General features: G+C 44.5%; 1 protein-coding gene across 12 annotated transcripts in view; it reads left to right on the forward strand.

The window, feature by feature from the left end:
- The window catches only part of CAMK2B (calcium/calmodulin dependent protein kinase II beta), a 202055-nt gene that overhangs the window by 140047 nt on the left and 37985 nt on the right, over positions 1 to 24023 (forward strand). For 7 of the 12 annotated variants that reach the window (XM_063139573.1, XM_063139581.1, XM_063139577.1 and 4 more), the window contains exons 7-13: positions 702 to 804; positions 915 to 998; positions 2170 to 2264; positions 7522 to 7644; positions 7835 to 7918; positions 11625 to 11667; positions 14526 to 14606. In XM_063139573.1, the coding sequence (XP_062995643.1) occupies positions 702 to 804; positions 915 to 998; positions 2170 to 2264; positions 7522 to 7644; positions 7835 to 7918; positions 11625 to 11667; positions 14526 to 14606 (613 nt within the window). The remainder of the gene's footprint in view (positions 1 to 701; positions 805 to 914; positions 999 to 2169; positions 2265 to 7521; positions 7645 to 7834; positions 7919 to 11624; positions 11668 to 14525; positions 14607 to 24023) is intronic. The other 5 variants (XM_063139582.1, XM_063139575.1, XM_063139574.1 and 2 more) reach the window with 1 other exon arrangement.

Below are 24023 nucleotides of genomic sequence, written 5' to 3' on the forward strand. Positions count from 1 at the left end.
GTGAAGTATGAAAGGGACTAACAGTTTCTATGTTGCTTTTTGCAATAGCCTTGGGCTCCCGAATCTATTGGGTACCCCCCCCACACACACACAATTCCTGGCAAGTGCCGTTTACAAAGGCAATCAGAATTGTGCACTGGTCCAGAACAGAGTCTAAGGGATGTCTGTAAGTAGAGGGGGATGGTTCGTGGCCATCAGCACTGCAATCCTATATCTGTCTTCTCAGAAGGAAGTCTTATTATATTCCTTGGGGTTTACTCTCAGGTAAGTATGTATAGGCTTCCAGCCTAAGACATATATCAGATTGGTTCTTTTGTCATAACACTAAATTGACCTTGGGGCCAGCAGGCTGGCAATTCATATCCTCAAAATTTTAAGTCCTCCACCAGCCGTTGACACAAGGGCACACTGCTCTAAATTATTCTCCCATGTATCCTGGCTGTGGGACAGGGCTTTCTCCAGATAATAGCTTGTCTCTTTTTCTGTCTGTCCGTCTCTCTCTCACACACACACACACACATGCGCGCACGTTTTGGGGGTGATTGCAAGTTTCTAACTGGCTTCTGCAAACGGTTTGTTGTTGTTGTTTTTCTCTCTGTTTCTTTCTCCCCCCTCCCCCTCCTCTTTACTTTAAACCAAACCGAAATGATACATGACTCTATTAAAATGGCACCCTGTGTTAAATTGGGTCACCATGACAGCCGGAGAACCTGCTTCTGGCCAGCAAATGCAAGGGAGCGGCGGTGAAGTTGGCAGATTTTGGCTTGGCGATTGAGGTGCAAGGAGACCAGCAGGCCTGGTTTGGTGAGTGCTGGATGGAATCCTCCCCCCCCCAACCCCCCTTTCTCAGCTTACTTTGTTGACCCCAATAATCATGCAAACACATGTGTGGGCACTTTTCCTTTATCCCCCAGGCTTTGCGGGCACTCCTGGCTATCTTTCTCCTGAAGTTCTACGCAAAGAAGCTTATGGCAAACCTGTGGATATCTGGGCATGTGGTAAGACTGAGCTGCCTGAATCCAGGGTCTGGTTTTTTTCCAGAAAATAGTAGAATTGTGGAATTGTGATAGGGATGTCTAATTTAACCCATTATTCAGCACTAGGACCATCCAGCTGCAGATCACCTGACATAATCCAGATGTCAGCATGTCACAGTCAAAGACCTGATACACAAGTAGTCTAAACAAATGTCTTACTTATACATACTTTTATGGACTTACATTCCACCTTATTTATAGAACTTTCAGGGTGGCTCACAGTGAAAAAGCATAATGAACAACACAATGCTAAAACCAACAAGTTTAAAAATGGGAGGTTGGATCCAGGCTTAATCATACTTAGAGTAGACCCATTGAAATTAATTGTCTGGAGATGCCAGGGATTTGAGCAGTTTTCCATATTAAAATCATGGCCTCCAACTGCTTTCCCCCCTGCCCAGGGGAAAAAAGGAATGTAGACCTGAAACCTTTTCAGACGCAGCGGTGTCCCAGGGGAAAATGGTTAAGCACCCCCCTACTGCAGTGCTCTTTCTCTGATCAGATTCAGAGCGTCCCTACACGCACACACACACACACACACACACACACACACACACACACACACACTGTAAAATGAAAATAAAGGGCGATATCCAACAGTGACATTTTGCATGCAAAGCGTACACTCTACCCCTGAACTGCACTCAGTCATAGAATCATAGAATCATAGAATAGCAGAGTTGGAAGGGGCCTACAAGGCCATCGAGTCCAACCCCCTGCTCAATGCAGGAATCCACCCTAAAGCATCCCTGACAGATGCTTGTCCAGCTGCCTCTTGAATGCCTCTAGTGTGGGAGAGCCCACAACCTCCCTAGGTAACTGATTCCACCGTCGCACTGCTCTAACAGTCAGGAAGTTTTTCCTGATGTCCAGCCGGAATCTGGCTTCCTTTAACTTGATCTTCAGTGAAGATCAAGAAGACCAATTGGCAGCCCACACCAAACCGAGAGCTACCTTCTTACCATCAGCCCTGCAAGCTTCTTTGCAGGATGGCCATTGTAAACCAGTGCACACCTTTATTCAAGTAGAGTCTCATATATATTCTGCAGTCTCTTACTCCCCAGCCTCCAAGTCCGATGGTTAGAGAATGCAATTGGTTCTAAATTTGCTGTTGTCCCATTCTTTCCCCTAGGCGTTATTCTTTACATCTTGCTGGTTGGGTATCCTCCTTTCTGGGATGAGGATCAGCACAAGCTCTATCAACAGATTAAGGCTGGAGCCTACGATGTGAGTAGTGGCTTATTCTGTCTGCTTTATTTCGCAGCCTCGCGGGTTTCGCATACCCCGCCACAGCTGTTTCTCTGTTGCAGCCTTCCCCAGCTTGGTGCCCTGCAGATGTGTTGGACTACATGTGGGGATGATTGCAGTTGTAGTCCAACATACCTGGAGGGCACCAGGTGGGGGAAAGCTGCTCTAATGGAAGGCAGGATAACTTCTATTTGCTGCTGATGTGTATGTATCTGAAGCTCATTGGGCTGATAGCCTCAGTGTATGTAGGTATTTTTACCCCACTCTTAAGCTGAAAAGGCTCCAAGAGAGGATGGCAGTCAATAAAAACAACGGAGTCCCTGCCCACAGGCTCAAAATCCCAAAGATATGACACAAAAGGAAAAAAGCATGGAGAGGGAAGGCTGAGGCAGAAAACATGCACCAATTCTTAAAGTTAAATAGTTATAATGACCAGCTGGAATGGAAACAGTTCAGGGAGTGGAGGAGGAGCCACATGGGACTGGTGGTCTCTCAGGAGAACTGGTGGAGAAGGCTCTCCTTCCCATCCCATCCCTCTCCTGCAGCCTGAGAGGAACCTTTCAGATTATGTCCAGCCGTACTACAGACAGGGCTGATGATGAAGCCAAATACAGGTGAGCAAATGGGCTCCAGGTATGGTGAGCGATGTGCTCAGGCTCATAAAGCCTGAGCTGCTAAACTTACTCCATGAAGCTGCTTGAAATCTGCCCACTGCGGATGAAACCACCCCTTCACCTAACGTGCTCATCACGAGGATGACCTCTTGCGTCGCGTTTTCCCAAAGGTGATAGATGGCCAAACCCATTTTGAGGATGCATCTGTTATTTTATTTATTTTAAGTTACTGCACACACACATGCTTTTGTGTCCGTTCTGGCATGTCTTCACACCCGTGTTTGGAAAAGCTTTGATGTGGTCAAAGGCTTTGAGTGTCAGAAGAACTTTGGAGCTTGCCTGCCTGCAAGCTCTTAGCTCTACACATGCTATGAAATGAGATTAGTATGGTGGATGTGTACCTAGTTACCATGAACCTACTGTGAATTATGTATGTGAACAAGTCTTGTCCCCCTTTGTACCCTCTGATTCTTTCCTTTTCAGGGCAAACCATAGTTTGCTGTTACTCTGAACTGGCAAACTGCGGCTTATGAGAGTCCCACCGGCCCCACTGGGGCAAAAAAATAAAAACCCAACCCTTCCATGGTTTTGCTTGAAAACAAGGTTCGTGCACCCTCCCCGCCTTGTTTGAAAAGCAAAATTACTGGATTTTTTGGTTGTTTTTTTTTGCCAATGCTGCCGAATGTCAGCAGTGAGTAGGGCTGAACTCCATGTGTGGGGCACCCCTGATCTAGCTAGACAGATTTGCCTATCTCTGCATCTGCACCCAACCTGAAAGATCTTCACTTCTGCAGCAGACATTGGGCTTTTGATGCGGTGCAATAAACCCCTCCGCTCCTAGAGATACCAAAAAGGAAGGAAGTTTCCACAGTTTTATCAAAAACCTGAAGAGAAGTCATGTTTCTGTTCACTCATTCTCTCTTTTACACACACACACACACACACCTTACTCTGTGTTTATAGTAGCCAGGTTTATTTATCGTTACATTTTTAAACCACCCAAGAACCAAACTTCTTGGACTGGTATGCAAATTAAAAACATAATATACAAGAGGCCAACAGAATGTTGTGAACAAAGCAGGACAGATAAAACCAGCAGCAGGGCATCGTGATACCAAATATAAAACCGGCAGGGAGGATAAAAGTGTTCAAAGATCTAAAAGCACTCGGAACAGTTCCTAAAATGCCTGGAAAAATAAAGAGAAAATAAGAACGTGCTGGCAAGGGTTGTGCAACTCACCATCCTGGCTCCCTTGTAGACACGGGGCAGGGCAATGTCATGTGAGATCCTGGCCTTGGAATGACTCATTCTTCACACACACGAAAACCCAGAGATGTTCGTGAGCATTGGGACCTTCTCCCACTACAACCCCCTTGTGAGCTTTGCTCCACAGGTTTCCCCAGGGCACAGGTTTTGTGGGGGCAGATCCACACAGAGGCTTCGGGACGCCCTGAAGGCGCTTTAGGGCGCCCCGAAATCGATGATGTACACCCTACCTTAACCGTTCCAAGAAGAGGCGGAGGAGGAGGAGGAGGGGGAGGCGGCCCCGCATCGCCCCTCGCGGGGACGGGATGAAGAGTTGCCGCGCCTGGCGGCTTCGCTGGGGAATCAGCTGCCGCCCACCTACCTGCTGGCCTCCTTTTGCCGGCGAAAGAGCCACCCAGGCCCACTCGGGTCGGAGAGCTTGGCGGAAGGAGCCGCTGCCGGCTTCTTCTGTCGAGCTCTATGACCCAGGTGGCTCTTTCGCCGGCAAAAGGAGGCTGGCGGGTAGGTGGGCGGTAGCTGATTCCCCAGCGAAGCCGCCGGGCGCAGCAACTTTCATCCTGTCCCCGCAAGGGGCGATGCGGGGCCGCCTCCCCCTCCTCCTCCTCCTCCGCCTCTTCTTGGAATGGTTAAGGTAGGGTGTACATCATCGATTTCGGGGCGCCCTAAAGCGCCTTCAGGGCGTCCCGAAGCCTCTGTGTGGATCTGCTGTGGGTTTCTCTATCCATTCCCCGTAGCTTTATGGGATTGGGCAGCCTCTCTTCCCTTTTCTCTCCTGTCGCTCTTCCCATGCCAATTCCTTTGCTGGCACTTCCTCTTGTCCTCTCTGTGTGCTGGACCTTTTTTGGTTTGGTTTGGGTTTGGTTTTTTTTACACACGTTGATCTGGTTATGTTGGCAATGACAGAATGACTGCATTCCCAGGAACGGGTGTGGGGTTTGTTTTAGGTACCAGAATGCTTCACCTCCTGCTGCTTTGATGGAATATGATAGGAGTATGACTCCATCTGTTCTGCAGATTCCCCTTTGCTAGCTGTGCAAACTGTTCTTTGAAACAGATTTCAGATTCTTAAGCTCCAACTTATAAGAAAAACGTTGGTAGTGTGCTCTGAGTTTCACCGACACAGGAAGGCCCCAAAGGAAGAGTTCAGAATTACCGTCACTGAAATCAGAGGCTTTGCTAATTTTAAAGCCCCAACGATAGCAGTTGAACTTTAGTTTTCTCTCTCGTGTAATGTCATGATGGCTATTGGTGGTTTCAGACCTACCACACAACAACCCTGTTCAGATGACACGCTAAGCCACTGTGGTTAAGCATTATGGCTTAGCATGTTGTGTGAACCATTCCTAACCATGGTGGCTACATAATCACAGTTTAAACATGCTCACTAACCATTTGCTGCAAAAGGGTTAGTGGCCTAACCATGGCTTAGTGTGTTGTCTGAACAGGCCCAACCTTGTGGCCCAGTTTGGATGTAATGATAAGCCAAGGTTCAGGAGGAACTTCCAGTTCATAGTTTGTTTATTGTTATGTGTAAACCAGAAATCCTGGCTTGTTTCTCCCCGTCATGCCAGAGTCATAAGCCGTGGTTTGTTGTCAGGGGAAAAGAAAAGCCAGAGCTCCTGGTTCACAATAATGGTAAACCAGAAGGCCCGTGTTTTGTTTAGCTGCTCCTGCTTGCAGCTAAAACTGGGCCAATGTCATGCAAAGTGTTGCCACTTTTTGGTGCAGCACAGAGCGTGGCAAATGTGCAGTGAAGGCATAACTGGAAGGTAGAATCCTGGCAGCTGGGAGCGAACAACGGAAGATAGAAAATGCATGTAGCACATATACTGTACATGGGAATTACTTATCTCTGTAACATACTTTTCTAGTGACAAATCTGTGAACAGCGGCAGCAGCAGCAGCATTCTGCTCACAGAAGTCATCTGGGGAAATCTGATGTGGTTAAAATTGTACAGCATAACTTTTCCACATGTTGTGCTTATGCTTCAATAAGGCACCTGATGATTGCCATCAGTTACGTCAGAACCAGCATTGAGAAAAGGTGCTCTTCATCATGTATGGACATAGTGTAGCTTTCATTGATTTTCTGGTACAAGCCTCTTTAGAGTGATACTGGTTGTGACACACTAGAAGCCTCTCCTGACTTTTTTCATTTAACATGAACTGCAAAGTAACCTTTTCCATTTGAGCTGTTTTCCACATTAAAATCATGTGCTCCTACTGCTTTTTTTCACCATGGGGGAAAAAGGAATGTAGATCTGATAGCTTTTCCCCTGCAGGGATGTCCCAGGGGAAAACAGTAAAACACCCCTATTGCAGGGCTCTTTCTCTGATCAGATTCAGAGCGCCCCTGTACCACACACACACACACACACACACACACACAGAGTGTAATTTATTTTAGTCTTATATCAATTTTGCTGCGTGGTTTTATCCTGGTTGTGCCTTTTCATACTGTATTTTGTATTTGTGTTTTTAACCTGTTGGTTGTTTTATTATGGTTTTAATTTTTGTGAACCGCCCAGAGAGCTTCGGCTATTGGGTGGTATAAAAAATAAATAATAAATAAATAAAAGCAAAGGACAATATCCAATGGTGACATTCCACAAACTCAAAAAGCACTTCCAGAGCTCTGCTGAATCTTACCCTTGTGCAAACGGTTGGCCTTTACTCAAGCGGTTCCACAGCCACATTGCTCAACAGGTGCAAAGCAGTTGTGCAACCGGTTGCACAATGTGTTGCACAAGCACAATGCAAAACTGCTTGCGCAGCTGCGCGTGCACAAACATAGTTTTAGTTGGATCCTTTGCTTGTGCGTAGTTCAGCACCTAGTTTCCGCTAGCGTAACATCATTCGCACTAACGGAATTGTGCAGTTGGATACTGCCCAAAATGTCAGGAGACACTTTACATGTCTCCTGGGCCACAAATTGTTTGGCTCTTATGAGGAATGGAGGCAGCACAAGAGCAGTGCATTTTTAAAATGTGTGCTCTTAAGATTTTTGTTTGTTTTCTAAAACTTGAATTCTGCTTTTTCAAGAAGTTAATAAACAAATTGTAGAAATAACACATAATGAAATGGCTAAAAGGGGTAATCGTGTGTTATTGCTATACTGATAGATTTCAGTTGCCTCACAGCCTTCATTACATTTGCTTAGTATCTGTGATGTGGCAATTATAAGAGCAATCTGGCTGGCTGGGCAAATCTGGGCCACCCTGGAACTGTCCCTGATGCATTTGACTGCTTTGCGGGTTTAAAGGAAATGCTGGCTTGTTGGATGGGAGCATCCCTCAACCTTTAATACTGATATACCCTCCAAAATAACCTTCCTATAACATCTTCTTATCTTCAGTTTCCTTCTCCTGAGTGGGACACAGTCACCCCTGAAGCAAAAAACCTCATAAACCAGATGTTAACCATCAACCCAGCAAAGAGAATCACAGCTCACGAAGCTCTGAAACATCCATGGGTCTGTGTAAGTATCACTGCTGCTTCTGTCTTAGTTAAACTATGGAGTTCGCTGCCATGTGGCTTCATGGCTCAGGTTCTCTCCCCCACCTTTTCTTTTGCCGCTTTTCTCTTTCCTTTGTGTGTTCGTTTTTGATGCTAAGTCCAAAGCTCCAGACTCTGCTCACATTGTCCCCTCTGATTTTGTTCTTTTACAGCAACGTTCAACGGTGGCCTCCATGATGCACAGACAGGAGACTGTAGAGTGTCTGAAAAAGTTCAATGCCAGAAGGAAGCTCAAGGTAAGAGATGGGCTGTGTCAGGAACTATGGGAAAGACGTGAGTGTGGAAACATGTCCCATGCTCCATCTCTTTTGTAAGACCTGTAACTCAAGTGATTTTGTCCTTGTGATTCTGTCTCTCTGCCTACAGTTCTGCTCTCTTCCATGACAAGCAAGTCATCTTCTCCTCCTTGACTTATTCGTTTGCTCATAACCATTGTTACCTCTTTTCTATCACTAAGCCACCCCTTGAAGCTTCTTGTGTAGCTGTCCTTCATTGGTCTCTGTCGGTGATAATCCTGCCGTCTTCTTCAAAACAAAGACTGGCATAACCCATTATGAATTCCAGTCAACACCTCCCTATTCCCTTGCTCTATTCTCTTCTTTCCTCTATTCCATACTCTGTTCCATTTTTCCATCATCTTCTTCCCTTCTTCCTACATTTCCAACCTTCTTGATCATGTGATCTATAACCACAGCCTTCACTTGTGGTCCTCCCAATTCCATTCAATCTGGATTTTGCTTCTTATAGTCCATGGAGGCTGGTTTTAGGTTTCTATTGACCCTTCGTGACTCTTAAGTGCCCCCCCCCCATCCTTTCCTTCTCTACCACCTTCAGCATTGTTAATCATTCTGTCCTTTTCAACTCCTCCTCTGATTTCTGTGACACATTGTGTCTTCAGTGCCACCTCTGCTTCTTGGGTCACTCTTCTTAAGGTCTCCCAATCTATACTTCCACCACCGATGTGCCCAATTTGTCTACTTGTATATGTATGTGTGTCTCTGTTTCTAAGACGTTTCCTCCTTGATACCTGTCCACCCTCTGCAACTGAAAACAGTGACACAACCCTCCTTTCTTCCTGTTCAACATTTCCTAAAATTTACCTGTTACCTTCAGCATCAACTCTAAAACTCAGGACTGCTGCAACCTGGTCTTCCGTCCTCTTATTTAAATTATATTTTAATGCATTTTTCCTGTGTTTTTATGTTGGCCACTTTGGGGGGCCCTTTTAGGGCCTAAAGGGGTGTGTGTGTGTGTGTGTGTGTGTGTGTGTGTGTGTGTGTGTATAATTAAAAAAAAATTCTTTCCTTCCATGGTAATAATGACAATCCTTTCTTTAAGGCTGACTTGATACATTGCAAAATAATTCCTGCTTGGCACGTCTGCTTAGAACTGGGTCAGGGAACCCTTCCTCCCCCCATCAAGGGCAATTGTACCATAGAAAAACTAGGAAAGGAAAGGAACCTTTCGTGCAAGCACTGAGTCATTACTGACTCTTGGAGGGACGCCAGCTTTCGCTGATGTTTTCTTGGCAGGCCTTATAGCGGGGTGGTTTGCCGCTGCCTTCCCTGGCCATTATTACCTTTCCCCCAGCTAACTGGGTACTCATTTTACCGACCTCGGGAGGATGGAAGGCTGAGTCGACCCGAGCTGGCTGCCTGAAACCAGCTTCCGCTGGGATCGAACTCAGGCCGTGGGGAGAGTTTCGGTTGCAGAAACTGCTGCTTTACCACTCTGCACCACACGAGGCTCTTTTATAGAAAAACTAGCGCACCCATAAATATGAATTAATACTTGCATTATACGTTCTTAACTGTATTGTAAATATCATAAATAAATAAAGCTATTGTAATGCCTAGGAAGATCACCCTGGGGGTATTGCCAGAAGCTCTGGCTACTCATGTTGGGATCCACTGACCCACAGGAACAATAGTGTAACTACCTGTGGAGCGGAAGGCGGGTGAAGATACACACCTGCTTCTTGTAATAGGGAACATTTCAGATGGAGCTGGAAAGTTGGATGGGGGGTGGTTGGATGTCACTGTTGGAAAATGCTCAAAATGATGCTCCGGCAGCTTTGCCAAATGGCCCACTCTCCTTGTTGGCCCGTCCCTTGAGTGAGAAGGAGCCGCCTGTGAATCAGATGAGATTAAATGTCTCTGTGATGGGTGCATCTGTCCCCTGAGCCAGAGATTCCTCATCCCTGTTATAGGAAATAACATGCAGGTGGCTATTGGAGGAGTGTAGCTTCCCTCTGCCAGCCATGGCTTCCCCGAGTGTGTGTATATGCCGCGAACCCGTGTGAGCAGTTGTCACACGCGATAATCAATAGATGGTTTCCGTGGAATTTTGTAGCGTGTGAAGCAGCCCTCTGTCTCTGGGCTGGCTCCTTGTTGCTTTTCGCAACAAATTAAAGCTACTCACCACACTTTTTACCAAAATGACATAGGTGAGGATAAATTTCCCAATCCCTTTCTTGTTCATGACATGAAACAAAAATCATTACCCTGGGGGAGTGAGGAGCGGCAGAGCGGAGTTAAGCACTGAGGTTTTCAGATCTGGCTCTTCTCTAAAAGTAACCCTATTCCTTGTAATTATGTGCTAATGACCTAATAAGGTAATATCTGACTATTACAAATTATTTAACCTATATTCTATAGAGCTGTGTAGGAAAAGAGTCAGCATTACAATGGATGGCTCAATGGCACAAGCATTTATCTTTGGTATTTCCAGGCCTTATACTAACTGATCTGATTTATTTGACATGGTGTCTGTAACGTTTCAAGGCTGAACGAGTTAGGAACCAGTAAAGAGCGTGATTGACTCACTCTGCTTTTGCCCTGAAGTATTTTTCTTCTTTTTAAAATAATAATAATAATAATAATAATAATAATAATTTTATGGGATATATAAATAATATGCTTTTACAAATGTCCATTAGGAGCACAATTCTAAGGGATTGATGCTCCATAGACAGAGGAGTCTCAGCCCTCTACCTAGCCTATGCTCTGCCAGTCAGAACAGGAACAGTGGGAGAGACTTTTATGACACCTCGTACCTCCATTTTCTAATTAGAGCTAGGTGGGCTTGTGATCCCGGACAGCTCTCTCACTCATCCAGAGGCACAGCCAAAAGACAGAGAGCGTCACGGATCTTGCAGATCCTCTGTCTCCTCCTCTCCCCCACCCACCAGAACGCCCTGTTTTCACCCTTCGGACCTCTTCCAAGGACGCTGTTAAATGGAAGAGAAGCCGCCGCGGTGCGTTCTGCAGCAGCTGGCAGGAGAGGCGGTGTGGAAGTGTGAGAAAATCCCTACTTGGACTTCCCCTCCTGAGGTCATAGCTATGTCTACAGCCTCAGGAGGGGAAATACTGTTTAGTCCCTGGGAAAATATCCATCAGATTGCTTTGTAAGTCAACAACTCCCATAAACATTTGCAGATAAATGTTGCGTTCAACATTTCCTAAAATTTAGCTGTTGCCTTCAGCATCAACTGCTAAAACTCAGAACTGCTGCAACCTGGTCTTCCGTTGTCTTATTTAAATTATATTTTTATATTTTAAATATTAAGTATCCCGAGTATCCTGAGGGGATAGCAGTCGACAGCATCTTAACTAATTTTTTGTATGTCCTTTTCTGGGTATTGACCATTGTCAGTGAATGGAATCCTTAGCTAGGTGGAACAGACCAAGGAGGACATCTCTATTAAATGTCATCTCTATCCAGGCCTATCATGGGCCATTTTAGAAAGGGAGATGTAGGACATAGAAAATGGTTTTCGCTCACTCAGTGTTGCCCATCCTAGATTTACATAATCATACTAAATTCTCTTGCCCTCTTTATCTCAAGAATTTTCCATTGTACTTAAAAATCTGTTTTTTTAAAAATCCCCTGTGAAAATACATCTTTTTTTTAAAAGAAAACTCTTTTTATTTTCTCTTTTAGGGTGCAATTCTTACCACTATGTTGGCAACAAGAAACTTTTCAGGTGAGAGCTTTGCTTTGCTTAATGAAGAGAAAAGAAAAATATTCACACCTCAGTAGTTTCCATTCCCCCTTTAATTAAAAGAAATGCACAACTCCTTCTAACTGAGGTAATCTTAAGGCTGGGCCCTCACAAAGGCAACCACTGTCCAAGCTGCTCCACTAATATAGATTGTGTTAATTAACCTCAGCCTTGGAGTGTGACATCTGTTCTCTTTTGCTTCTTATCCTGGTGCTCTCTGGCATGGCAGTATTGTGATGTGGAAAGTTATATATTAGAACCAGGAGTAGAACACAAACTAATTTATTTTCGCTGACAGGATGTCAAGTCCGTCTCTGCACATAAAACCAATAGCAGCGAAAACTGAGCGTGCCCTCGAATGCACTCCTACAGGCTTTCTTTCAAGAAAACTGACTCGTTTCCTGTTGACCTTTGGTCTCTCTCACCCACTCAACCACCCACCCACCCACCAACACACACACACACACACACACACACCCCTTCTCCCTTCCTTTTCCTCCCCTGCTGAAACCTTAACAACACAACCAGTCAAAGCAGTTTGAGTCAAGGCCATATACTGAGGACCCCCAATCTTGCAGAAATGCAAGCTTACCAGAGGGTTCTTTCTCTCTCTCTCTCTCTCTCCCCCCCACCCAACCTCCATGGCCAGTATGTTCTACTCAAAGCCGCCATTGAGGAAGAGAGGCATTCCCCCACCCCCTCCTTCCAGACGACATGTCATTATATCCCTCAGGAGCACGCATATCTCTTAAGTTACCCAACTTGACTGCAATTTAATCTTGAATATAATCAAGAGCCTTTTGGACTTTGCTGAGAATCTTGCCCCATTGAAATCGCTTCGTCCTCTCCCTGAAACGGCACTCTTATATGGGAACATAGGAAGCTGTCTTATACTGAGTCAGACTATTTGGTCCATCTAGCCTAATACTGTCGACACTGGCCGGCAGTGTCTCTTCAGAGTTTCATGCAGGATTCTTTCTTAGCCCTACTTGGAGAGACCAGGGATTTGAACCTAGTACCTTCTGGATGGAAAGCATGTGCTCTACCACTGAGCTGTTGTCCTTCCTCATTGAACGACGGCCCCTTCCTATTCCTGCAACTCCAATACTTTATCAATTTCATTGGGGTATCCCCCCCTTTTTTTCTTTTTAAATCTTGGTAATAGAATAGTAGATTGGACTCCTCGAGGGCACATTCACTCTTCTGGTTGGTTTATTAACTTTTCTGGTTGGTTTTGCCTTCAAACCCAGAGGTACAATATCTCCTCCTACCCCACTGTATTTCCTGTTTTGGTTCATTACCATCGTTGGATCAATCAGAGAGGCGTTTACTTTCTAAAAGAGCAAAGTGTTCTCATTGCAGGGAAGACGAGCAGCTGTCCCTGGCTAGAAAAGTGAACAAAAGTGTCTGCATTTTGAAAGAGAACAGAGGGTGTAAGATGGCTGAGTAGATTCCTCAAGCAAGGATCCACCCACTCACACTGTTTCTCCCTCCTCACTCTCCTGCAGGGCTTTCTTTCCCATCACTGTTCATGGGCCCCATCAAGGGCTCATGAATTTACAGCAAACAACAATGACACAATCCATATTCCGCAACTAGGAAACCCAAATTCTACAAGCCGGGGGGGACGACCCGCACCCAGTAAGACTTTGTAAAAAATAATAATAGATTATTCTAACACCAACAATGAAAGCGTGGTTTGACTCATTCAGGAACCAGAACTTGCACCACCTTTTTGTGGAATTTGGAATTCCTGGGGAGAAATTGGGTGTTGATGGACCAAGTGACTGGGAAGCAGTGGCATTTTGAAGATGATGAGGAAGAGAAAGGAAGATGTCCAAAAGGTGTTTAAAGGAGGAATGATCTGTAGTTATAAAACAACAACACCCACTGCCTTTTAGTTCTATTCCTAGCCTGTTCTTGCCATGGGGACTGATTAAGTATCCTGGGCTTTTAGATGGGAACCCACTTGATTCAATCCCTGCCTGATGCTCACTGAAAACAGGTGATGGGTACAATGAACCTGTCTTCTGTTATCAACTTCTTTCCCCCCCAAGTAATTCTACAACAACTGCCAAATTTTACAGAGATTTCTGCAGTCGCATAATTATAGAGTGAACAGTGTCTCTAGCTAGTTCTGAGGTCTCCAAACTTGGCATTTCCTTTTCCGTTGCTAAGCGATTCCTCAGTCAAGAGCTTCCTATAATCATAACGAAGGAAAATTCAGAGACAATATAGAAGGCCAAATAGACTACGTTATCTTAGTGTTTCAACACTCCAAAGAAGCTCCAGAAACCCAACTTCAGAAGTAATGCACAGCTCACCTTCTTCTTGCACCGCATGATGATTTACGACTCTCTAGCAATCTCACACCCAACAGTAAGAATTCTTCTTTAACATTCCACCCGCCTTCCCATTCCTGCTAGGTTTGATGGCATAGTTTAGTTCTGATGACATGCCCACCCTTCTGTGCCTCACCTTGGGTCGTAAGGCTCAACAGCATTAAAAGTATCCTTTCCAGGCTACAGAACTCTTGATCCTGTGGCCAGCATACGTTGTCCCCTGACAGAGCAGAGAAAGAAGATGTATAGGAATAATCCTTGATGAGATGGAAAAGATCCATGGATTGTGTAAAAGTGAATGCACGTTTGCTACCAATAGTCACGTCTCTACATCTCAACTTTAACTCTAATCTTTTTCTGCTTCCTTTGTCTCCTTTCTTTCCCCGTCTTTCTTTCCCTCTGCCTTTCTCTCTCTCTCTGATCTTCTCTAACTCTTTCCCCGTCCCTTTCCCTATTTGCTGTCCTTTATTTCTTTGTTTCCCATCCTGGTGCTAACAGTGGGGAGACAGACCACCGCTCCCGCCACAATGTCTGCAGCAGCAGCAGCTTCCAGTGCCACCATTGGGTTGGTGGAGCAAGGTAGATGTGTCCAGAAGAGACCCTCCTCACTTTCCCCTTTCTCACTTTGAAATCTGAGCGCATGACGTGTCATTCACCATAAGCTCCTCATTTCACCTTGTTTTAAGAGTCCAGGGCTACCCTTTTCGCAAGGAATAGCAAATACAGCCAGGGCCTACTTCTGAAGAAGAGTATCTGTTCGTCGTGGCAATTCCAGCTCATTCTATCAAGTTACGGTTGGAAACGGCCATAGGAAGGCCATAGGAAGGGATAGGAAGGCCATAGGAAGGGATCAGTAAAGGTTCCATGTGATTCAGATCAGCTGTTGTTAAAATGGTGCCGTAATCTCAATTCAGATGTTAAGTAGGCCAAATATTGCGGATCATTCATGGAAGAGGAGATGCGTGCTATGGTACAGAGATAGCCTTCAGTTTTCCTATAGGTGTTTTGTGGTTGGGTGTTATTTTGCACATCTCCCAAACATACCGCCTCCCTATGAACTATCAAATGCCACAAGCAAATAGTAAGATTTTTTTTTAGCACCAAGAATCAGCTGAATTGCTGAACAGGGAAGCAGTGTAGAAAGATGATCGTCCTAAGGAAGGAAGAGGTAGTTGGCTGTCTACTGGCCGCATCCAACTCCCACTTAATTCCCCCTCCCCAGCGCACTCCGCTCATAATCAGGGATTAGGAGATGCTGCTATTTTTCTTTCAAGTGCCCCCCTCCCCTGTCTGAAAATACTAAATTACTCATCATTTCAGAGGCTCTAAACAATGCTCAGATTAGGATAAAGGTGGTGGTAGTGGTTAACTTAATAAAATCCACTAGCCCCACTTCTGGGTTCCCCGCACTAGCCAAATCATGTCTCGTCCCCGTCCCCTCTACACATATAGCCTTCTAAAACAGTAGCTAATGGTGTATGGTGGCCCCTTTTAAAACCAGTAGCACTAACTCTAGGTAAGAAGGGGCATCTTGTGCATGTACATTTTTTGACTAGCTGGCACCACTCTGTGGCGGAGAGATGCATCACACCCCAAAACCAGCATGCAAGAGAGTTGCGGGCACTTCGTATTTGACGATCACCTCACCCCCATCACGAAATGAGAGGTCCGTCCAGAAGGCTGTATGAGGAGACAGAGGCTTCCGGGCAAAGCTGTCGCGTCCTGATAATAGAGGCAACTGCCAGGTCAAAAGCAATCTCACACTGTTTTGCTCCTGGTCATTGCCAATTCCTGAATGGAATTATACTTTTTTTGGTTGCTGAGTGAAACGACTTGTGGAGTTGTGCCGGGCAGTCCAGAAGCCGCAACAAAGAGAATTGCATCAAGAACTGAGAGGTTGCCCTGGAGGCCCTTGCAGCAAGGCAGAGGTTTCCAAGATGGCTTCTAGTTTCTGATGGTTTGGCTGCCTGCCAGTTCATCGGTGGAAGGGTGGGAGGTGACTGCCATAGCTAAGTTGCTTGGGAGGATTTGGGTGGGGAAAGAATTGGTTTGGGAAGAATTCAGCCCCATAAAGCTGAAGTAGTTGGTGAGGGTTAAAAGCAACAACAACGCATTGACTTTGGACATGTAAATACTCACAGCATAGTTATTTTCTCTTCCAGCAGTGAAAAAAACTATACTGAGGTTATTTAATTGGCAGCAACAAGTAAACACTAGTGGCATTTTGTCCTATTGGTCATGGCAACATTTTTGGGTTTGTGGATTCTTTCACAAACACAGGCAAATTGCCTTCCATAATTTTAAAGGGATTTTCAGAATATAATGTACTTTGCTGCCTGGCCATTCACATCAATTGGGAGCACTACATCCATAATGCAGTAGGGAAAGTGTATTTCTTTAAAGCACTTCTCCTTAAGTCACGATTTGTTTTGCCAGTGGTTGCAATATAACAGAAGGTAGGGTCTTTCCCCTTATGGAACAGCTGCTCACTTGAACTTAAGTCGTAGATATAATTCTTTTACTAACAGTAATATGCCTTTGTGTTTGTGAGCTGAGACAGTTAGGCACGTGCTGCTATGCACAACTGCAGATTCAGTCTCTGTTTCATGGTTTGGCTTTCTCTAGGCCTCAGTTTGTGCATCAGTAAGATTAAGACAGCCATAACGTTCTGTACTGAGATCAGGCATGACTCCACTGAGGGTATTGTCCCTTGGTCAGCAGATAAAAGGGAGGCTTTATCAGCAACCTGACAGATCAGGCTTATTTATTACTTATTTTATTCTCATGAAGAAGGTGCAGAGCAGTCATTTTCTCTCTCCGTTAGGTTTGTGCCATCCTGCTGGCCCCTCTAAAATTAATAAGTTTTAGTACCTGCAATAAGTTCAATTATACCTGGGGAGTGAAGAAAGGAGACTTGTGACCTTGTTATGCTTATTTCTAAGACAATAATCCTGACCTCACTGAGATCTGTTGGGAGAAGTCCTCATTGACTTAAATATGTATAATGATGATAGGGCTTGTTCAGACAAGATGCTAAGCTACGGTGGTTAAGCATTTTAAGCTGAACGTTATGGCGTGTGAACCATGACTTATTGTGTCATGTGAACCATTCCTAACCATGGTAGCTACATAACTACAGTTTAAACACGCTTACTAACCATTTGCTGCAAAAGGGTTAGTAACCTAACCCTGGCTTAGCGTATTGTCTGAACAGGCCCATTGATTTTATCTAGCTCCCTTTGGCTATGGGCCTGCAGCTCAGCCAAAGACCCATTACCTGGCCTTGGACATGTTAATGTGCCATTGCTGCCCATGGCATGGTAATAAGAGCAAGCTGTGTAAGTGAAGGAAGGGTTGTAAAATGAAAAAATGCCACATACCTGCTGATTGCTGATAAGTAGCGAGAGAAATAACATCTGAAGAGTTGATGCAACTCAGGTTTAGGAAGCCACCAGGGGTTTACTGGCCACAGAGCAAGGACAGAGCTGCCAGAACATGTCCCCTCCATATCCGATCAACATGGACAATTCTTGGGGCATGCAGACAAGGGGTCCTTTGATGCCTTTTTCATGCCAAGGTTCCTCTTCAGCGGATGTTGGCTTTTTGCTTGTCTTAGCCATTGCCCTGTCTGCCCCCAGCTTTGTGGTCAATGGTGCATGGATTTTGTGTGACCCAGGTGCATGCTTCAGGGCCTTGTCCAGTCAGATTTCTTCATGGAAGGTGGACGAGGGCTTCTTCTGCTTCTGTCTGTGCTGACGTTGGCACTGCATGTGGGAAAAGTGATCTGCATGGCAGCGGTGGTGTGACCAGCCTGAGCTCATCCAGCCAGTGTTAGTGCCACGCCGAAAACACTCGTTAAGGTTTCAGTGTGAAAAGAAATGAAGAAACAAATGAAGAATTATAGCAGTGCATTCTATATCCCTCTGGTTCAAAACGCCAGCTGCTCAGAGCCACTGATCCTACTATGACATGTCTTGTAATTACTGCAATGATTGTACGTTTGAAAGCTGCACCAGAATTCTGGGTAATACATTTTGCCCATGGGAACTCAAGTAATAGTGAAGAAGGAATGAAAAGCTTCACTGCACCGGGCTGAAATCCCGCATCCTTATTGGGGCTTTGTGCTTCCAGTTTCTTTGCAGGATTACAATGGGCCTCTTTACATGGCAGTTATGTGATCTGAATTGAAAATGTCCTTTCTCGGCAATGTTCTATTTAGTTTAATTATACAGCACCATCTGTTGGCTGTGTTATAGCCCAAAACCACCATTACACATTGTCGATATCTCACATTAATGTTTATTATCAGATTATCTCTGGTCTTTTAAAAAGTGGAATAAAGCTCAAAAAGCATGGGAGATGCTCTGGAGGTTGATGGCGTCATGTAAAGGACCCGTAAACCTCCATGAGCAACCAGTCACAAGCGTGCAATAAAAGCCTCATGTAGAACTGCTCAAATTAGCAGATAAAAGGTTAAAAGAGCTAAATTTGTCTTTACTTGGCAGTAAAATAGAAAAGCAGTCAATATTGATGTAAAAGAGTGTAGAAAACCAAATAAAAATACATGTTATCAGGAACAGGTTCCAAATGAATACCAATAGAATCTTGGCTTGTTGTTGCCTGGAAACAGCCCTGTTCCAACTCTTTATGCACATTTTCTCTTTATAGCATTTTATGCAACCTTCTGGTAAATCTTAAATTAATTTGGGAATTGGTAAGCCACAAGGCACTCTTATTTGTCATGTACTAGTGTCAAGACTACTTATCTGACTTAGGCTGCAGTCCAGCATCCATACTTCCCTGGGAGTAAGTCCCATTGAATTTAATAGGGCTTACTTTGGAGTAGACATGTCTAGGATTGCGGTCTCAGTGTAGCTAGCCCTTGTATTCAGATGAAATAGGTTGGAAAAGCATAGAAGATGAGCACAGCTAAGTGATATCAAAAGCTTTGCAAACGTTAAGAACGCAAGAAGAGCTGTAACTGCACCAGACCAAAGGCCTATTTAGTCCAGGGTGCTGTTCGCACTGTGACTAACCAGATGCCAATAGGAAGCTCAAAACCAGAACAAGAGCCAAATAGCATCCTCCTCCTATTCATGTTCCCCAGAAACTTGTACGGAGAGGCATACTGGAGATACAATATGAAACCATCATGACTAAGTCTGAAATTCCAGATAAAAGAATCGGAGTAAGAGGGAAAAGAAAATCCTCCCCAGATACCTTAAGACAAGTTGGTCCCAGGGTTATTAGTCTGAGGGCCCGTGATGCAGCAGCTTTGCTGAACCTAAGCAGGTGTGGGGCTGGTCAGTGTCTAAATGGAAGACTGCTGAAGAAGCACATGGACACCACCTTGGGTTTCATGGTGGAAAAATAGTGGCGTATTATATATACATGTGCGGGTATAAATATGAGAGGCAAAGTGTCTTCAAAACAAAATAGATAATATAACTCATTTACAAATATCAGTGAAATAAATGTATGCGTACATCTTACACACTATATGAGATACACTGTGGCCATATATAGTACACCCATTAATCTGTAATCTATGCCATGATCCTCAATGCCATGGTATTCCACTCCTGTTTCTCTAATTTAACACCTTATACAAAGAGTTACAACAACAACAACATAAAAATTGTCAGAGATGGCTGGTGGCACACAATTGTTTTAATAGTTGTTGTTATTATTATTATTTAATAGATTGATATACCACTGAACATATTTAAAATACCTCTAAGCAGTTCACAAGCAAATAAAAGGAATTTAAATTAAAATACAACCGAAATACATAACTAAAGACATTAAAATCATTTAGTACCAATACAACAGCATAATTACAGACAGGACATCACATTTACTCAGGGAAGACCCGGGTAAAGAAATGGGCCGTTAATTGGCACCTAAAGCATGATACAGTTGGTGCCTCTCAAATACCAGCGGGGAGATCATTCCATAAATTGGATGCCACCACAAAGAAGGCCCAGTTCCGGGTTGCTGCAAGATGTTAATCTGCAGATTGTGGTACAACCAGCAATCTTAATGCTTGCACAGCTCTGTATTGGCGTAAGTGATCGGCCAAGTAATCCAGTCCCAAACTGTTCAGAGCTTTATTTGCCAGCAGTAAGACCTTGTACTTGGCTCAGTAGCTAATGGGTAGCCAGTGCAACACTGGTGTAACATGTGCATGACCACTCCGCATTCTGCACCAGTTGAAGGTGATACGATACAGGCTCATGGTGGCTCCAGTCAAACAGGTTTTGCGCTAGAAAAACCTGTAAAGTCTGAGAACAGGGATGGTAGTAGGATCAACAATCTGTCTTTCAGACCCTCTTTGATTCTTTGTGAAGCACTCTGAAAAGAGTCCTCTGAAAAGACTCTCCTGTTAGCAGAGGGTTTTTGACATGCAGCTGCCCTTTGTATGTCCGACACACATCTTTATGGGCTACAAATTCAAGCACCCTGATTCTACAAGTGCATGTAGCTGCCATCACACATGGAGTGATTTCTGCCATTCTTGATTACATTCTGCACTTGGCAGCAGGGACAAGACTGTCCTACTCCTGATGCCATCTGTCAGTTGCAATCCATTATAGAAGGCTACTGCTAAATACTGGGCATTGCCTAGCTACCCTTGTAGTGGATGAAATGCCTTTAGGATGCCAGGGAGGTGAATGGCCCCTGTTCCTGCATCTTTCCCCATCTGTGCAATGCAGGATGTCTGTGCAATGATCCTCTGCCACGTGTGGTCAAGGTGGACGTTGCTAGTGCCAAGCCATGCTACTGTGCTGGCACAATCCCCAGCACAACAGGCAATGCTGCACCGCTTCCCCAGTTGCTGTAGCCCATTCTAAACTTGCAAGTACATCTGGTGATAGAACCAGGTGTTGAAATTATTTATGATTTATTTTATTTATTTATTTATTGCATTTTATACCAGCCAATAGCCAAAGCTCCCTGGATGGTTTTATTGCATTTATATCCCACCTTTTTTCCTCCAAGGAACCCAAGGCAGCATGCATAATCCTCCTCCTCTCCATTTTATCCTCACAACAACCCTGTGAGGTAGGTTGGGCTGAGAGCCTGTGACTAGCCCAAAGTCACCCAGTGGGTTTTCATGGCTGAGTGGGGACTAGAACCTGGATCTCCCAACTCTCAGTCCAACGCTTTAGCCACTACACCACACTGGCATTGTGTGGAAATTATTCATCTTCAATTGGAAAAAAAAACTTTCTGTCCAGATTTTCCAAGTATGCTGAGAGTTTCATCCCTGTAGTTTTGATTATCTTTGGGTGAATAAAAATATGCAGGTCATATGTGCCCCCCTTTTTTGTGTGTGTGTCTGGTGAAAAACCAGCCATAGCTTTTCACTCGCAGAAGAGCTAAGAAGAGAAAGTGGAGTTCTGGTCAGCTTCTTTAGAAATCAATCAACCACAAACTACATTTTTATTGTAGACTCTTTCTTGCGTATTGAAGGCATCAGTATAGGTAGGTCCACTGTCTATCTACATCCATAGATATATACAGAATCAGGCAAGGAAGGACCCCTATCAGTCCAGCTGAACTACTTGTCAATATGAGACACAGAATTAACCAATACTGCTTGTCTTGAAATCTTTAACTTGTATTTAGAACCTACCAAGCCCTGCAAAAACATTTCTATCCTATAGAGATTCTGTTTGAGGAGCTGTGAGGTCATGGTCTCCGCTACTACATTCCTGTGAATATTACACAGCTAACTAATAACATAACACAACATAACATAACTAATGCATTTCCAATTCCATCTTGGCAATGTACTCTGTAAATGATGGATATTTTGCACATTTGTTCCATTTATGTTATTCCAGTTGCAAAATTGCCCTTGGCATGGAATTTCAATTATATTGCAAGAGCTTGCACAAGCAGTTAACACTATAGTAAAGTTAAGGCAGATCTGTTGGGAGAATTGTGTCCCTCTAGATGGTTGACCTGCAATGTCCATAATCTCTCACCATTGGTTTTGCTAGCTAGCGCTGATGGGAGTTGAAAGACAAAATAGCTGGAGGGCTGCAAGTTGCCCACCCCTAGACTAACAGGTCCAGCTGTTTCACACTCTGCGGCCATTGCCAAGATTTGGTAATAAAATCCTGGGTAATTTCTATCGATAACATTGCAGCATTTATGGGCCTCATTTGGGCTACTGTTGCCCAAAGGCTCCCAGGAAGGTTCACAAAAGAGTGTTAAAAAGCAAAATACAAAAGTAAGAAAAAAATTACTTGAGAGTAGACCCAATCCTTACAATTTGGTGTCAGCAAGTTGTCATAAAATTCTGTTGGGGGTTCATAAAAGTTGCCCAGAAAATTTCCTAACAATACTTTTCTTTGTGACCAATCTAGTCTATGGCACCCTTCCACGACCCGATGCCCTGAAGATGTGATGGACTGCAACTCCCATCGGCCCAGCCAGCAATGCCAGTGTTCAGGAATGCTGGGAGCTGTAGTCCAAAACACCCGGAGGTCACCAGGTTGAGGAAGGCTGTTCTATGAAGCGTCGAGTTTACCAAGATAAACCCAACACTTCCTTGACTATGTGGGAAGAAAGACAAAAGAGAAAGCTTTTGTGGCATAAAAGGTTCAGGATGCAAGTAGGATGAACTGGAAAGGGATCATATGCTTATGAAAATGTGAGAAACTTTGATTGCGGGTCACCGTGTCTGTCGTTACGGGAACTGAAGATGTGTGGAATCACCGAGTCTCTTTTCTGACTGCAGCAACCCCATGGGCTACCATCCTTCCATTAGTGTGCTGATTGTATGGACCATTTCCCTCCCTGTGCCTGTGAGCCAAGTCCTCTGTAGTGCGGCTTTTGTGTTGCTGGTGCTGCTGCTTCACTTCCCCTTGGTGTCACACGGGGCCTCCGCCCCAGAGGCCTTGCTTCCTGTCTCAACACTTCTTCTTCCCCCCCTCCCTCTTTTCTTCTCTCTTTCTCCCCTTCCCCCCTCCAACCCCTCTTCTCACCTGCCTGTCTCTCTCGCCTTTCCTCTTCTGTAAATTTCTGTAAGGTAAGCAAACTTTTTGTCGGGTTCTGCCCTTTAATAATACCTACCTATGGTGGTGATTGGATTTGATGTGGGAGAAAGGTATTTGATGAGGTGCAGGGTCCAGAAATAGATGGAGTCTTGTTCTGCGGATGGCAGCACTTATATCAATGTCTCTCTCTCCACAGAGCCTTCATGCTGGATCTAATAATAGATTGTAACTTCTTTTTTTAATGCATACCATCTGCAGCTTGTAGGCATAATACTACAAGCACTACCTGGTTTCCTCCAGGCATAGCACTACATATAACTCTACTGTTGTTCTACTCCCTGGAGGTCTCTCACAGCTTTATTGGTTCCCCGCAATTCCATTTACCATATCCAGATGTTAGACACCCATATTTCTGTTCATCCCAGTTCTCACCCTTGTCAGCCTTGCTGTTACCACTCTTCCAAATCCTTCTCTCACCCTTGCCATGCATTTCATTTCAGCCCCTTCAGCTTCTCTGTCATATCATACTTGGGTCTCTCCTCAGCCAAATGACAACAGCAAAAAAAGAATAGAAAAAGCAACATTAAAAACAGACCATGCTGAAGCAATGCAATGATAAAGGAATCTCTTATTATCTGAATGAACTATATGACCTCCTATACCATCCTAAGCATACACAGATGATATTCTAATATCTAATTGTCAATTATTCAGATGCTGTCAATCTCTCAGGAGCCATTTGGATAAATGAGATTGTATTGTACTGGCGCTTTCTTTTTGTAATGTCAATGTCAATGTATGGAGTCGCAGAGCAGAAGAGATTCACGTTAGGTTAGGCACAACCAGCGAGATCAGGCAAAGAGGATGAGAAAGAGGCCTTCTCGCACACCTAAAATATGATGAAAGCATAATGTAGTGCAGCCTTCCCCATTCTGGTGCCCTCCAGATGCACTTGACAATAACTCCTAGCACCCCCAGCCAGCGT

Source organism: Elgaria multicarinata, chromosome 12, assembly GCF_023053635.1.
Source record: "Elgaria multicarinata webbii isolate HBS135686 ecotype San Diego chromosome 12, rElgMul1.1.pri, whole genome shotgun sequence".
Lineage (NCBI taxonomy): Eukaryota > Metazoa > Chordata > Lepidosauria > Squamata > Anguidae > Elgaria > Elgaria multicarinata.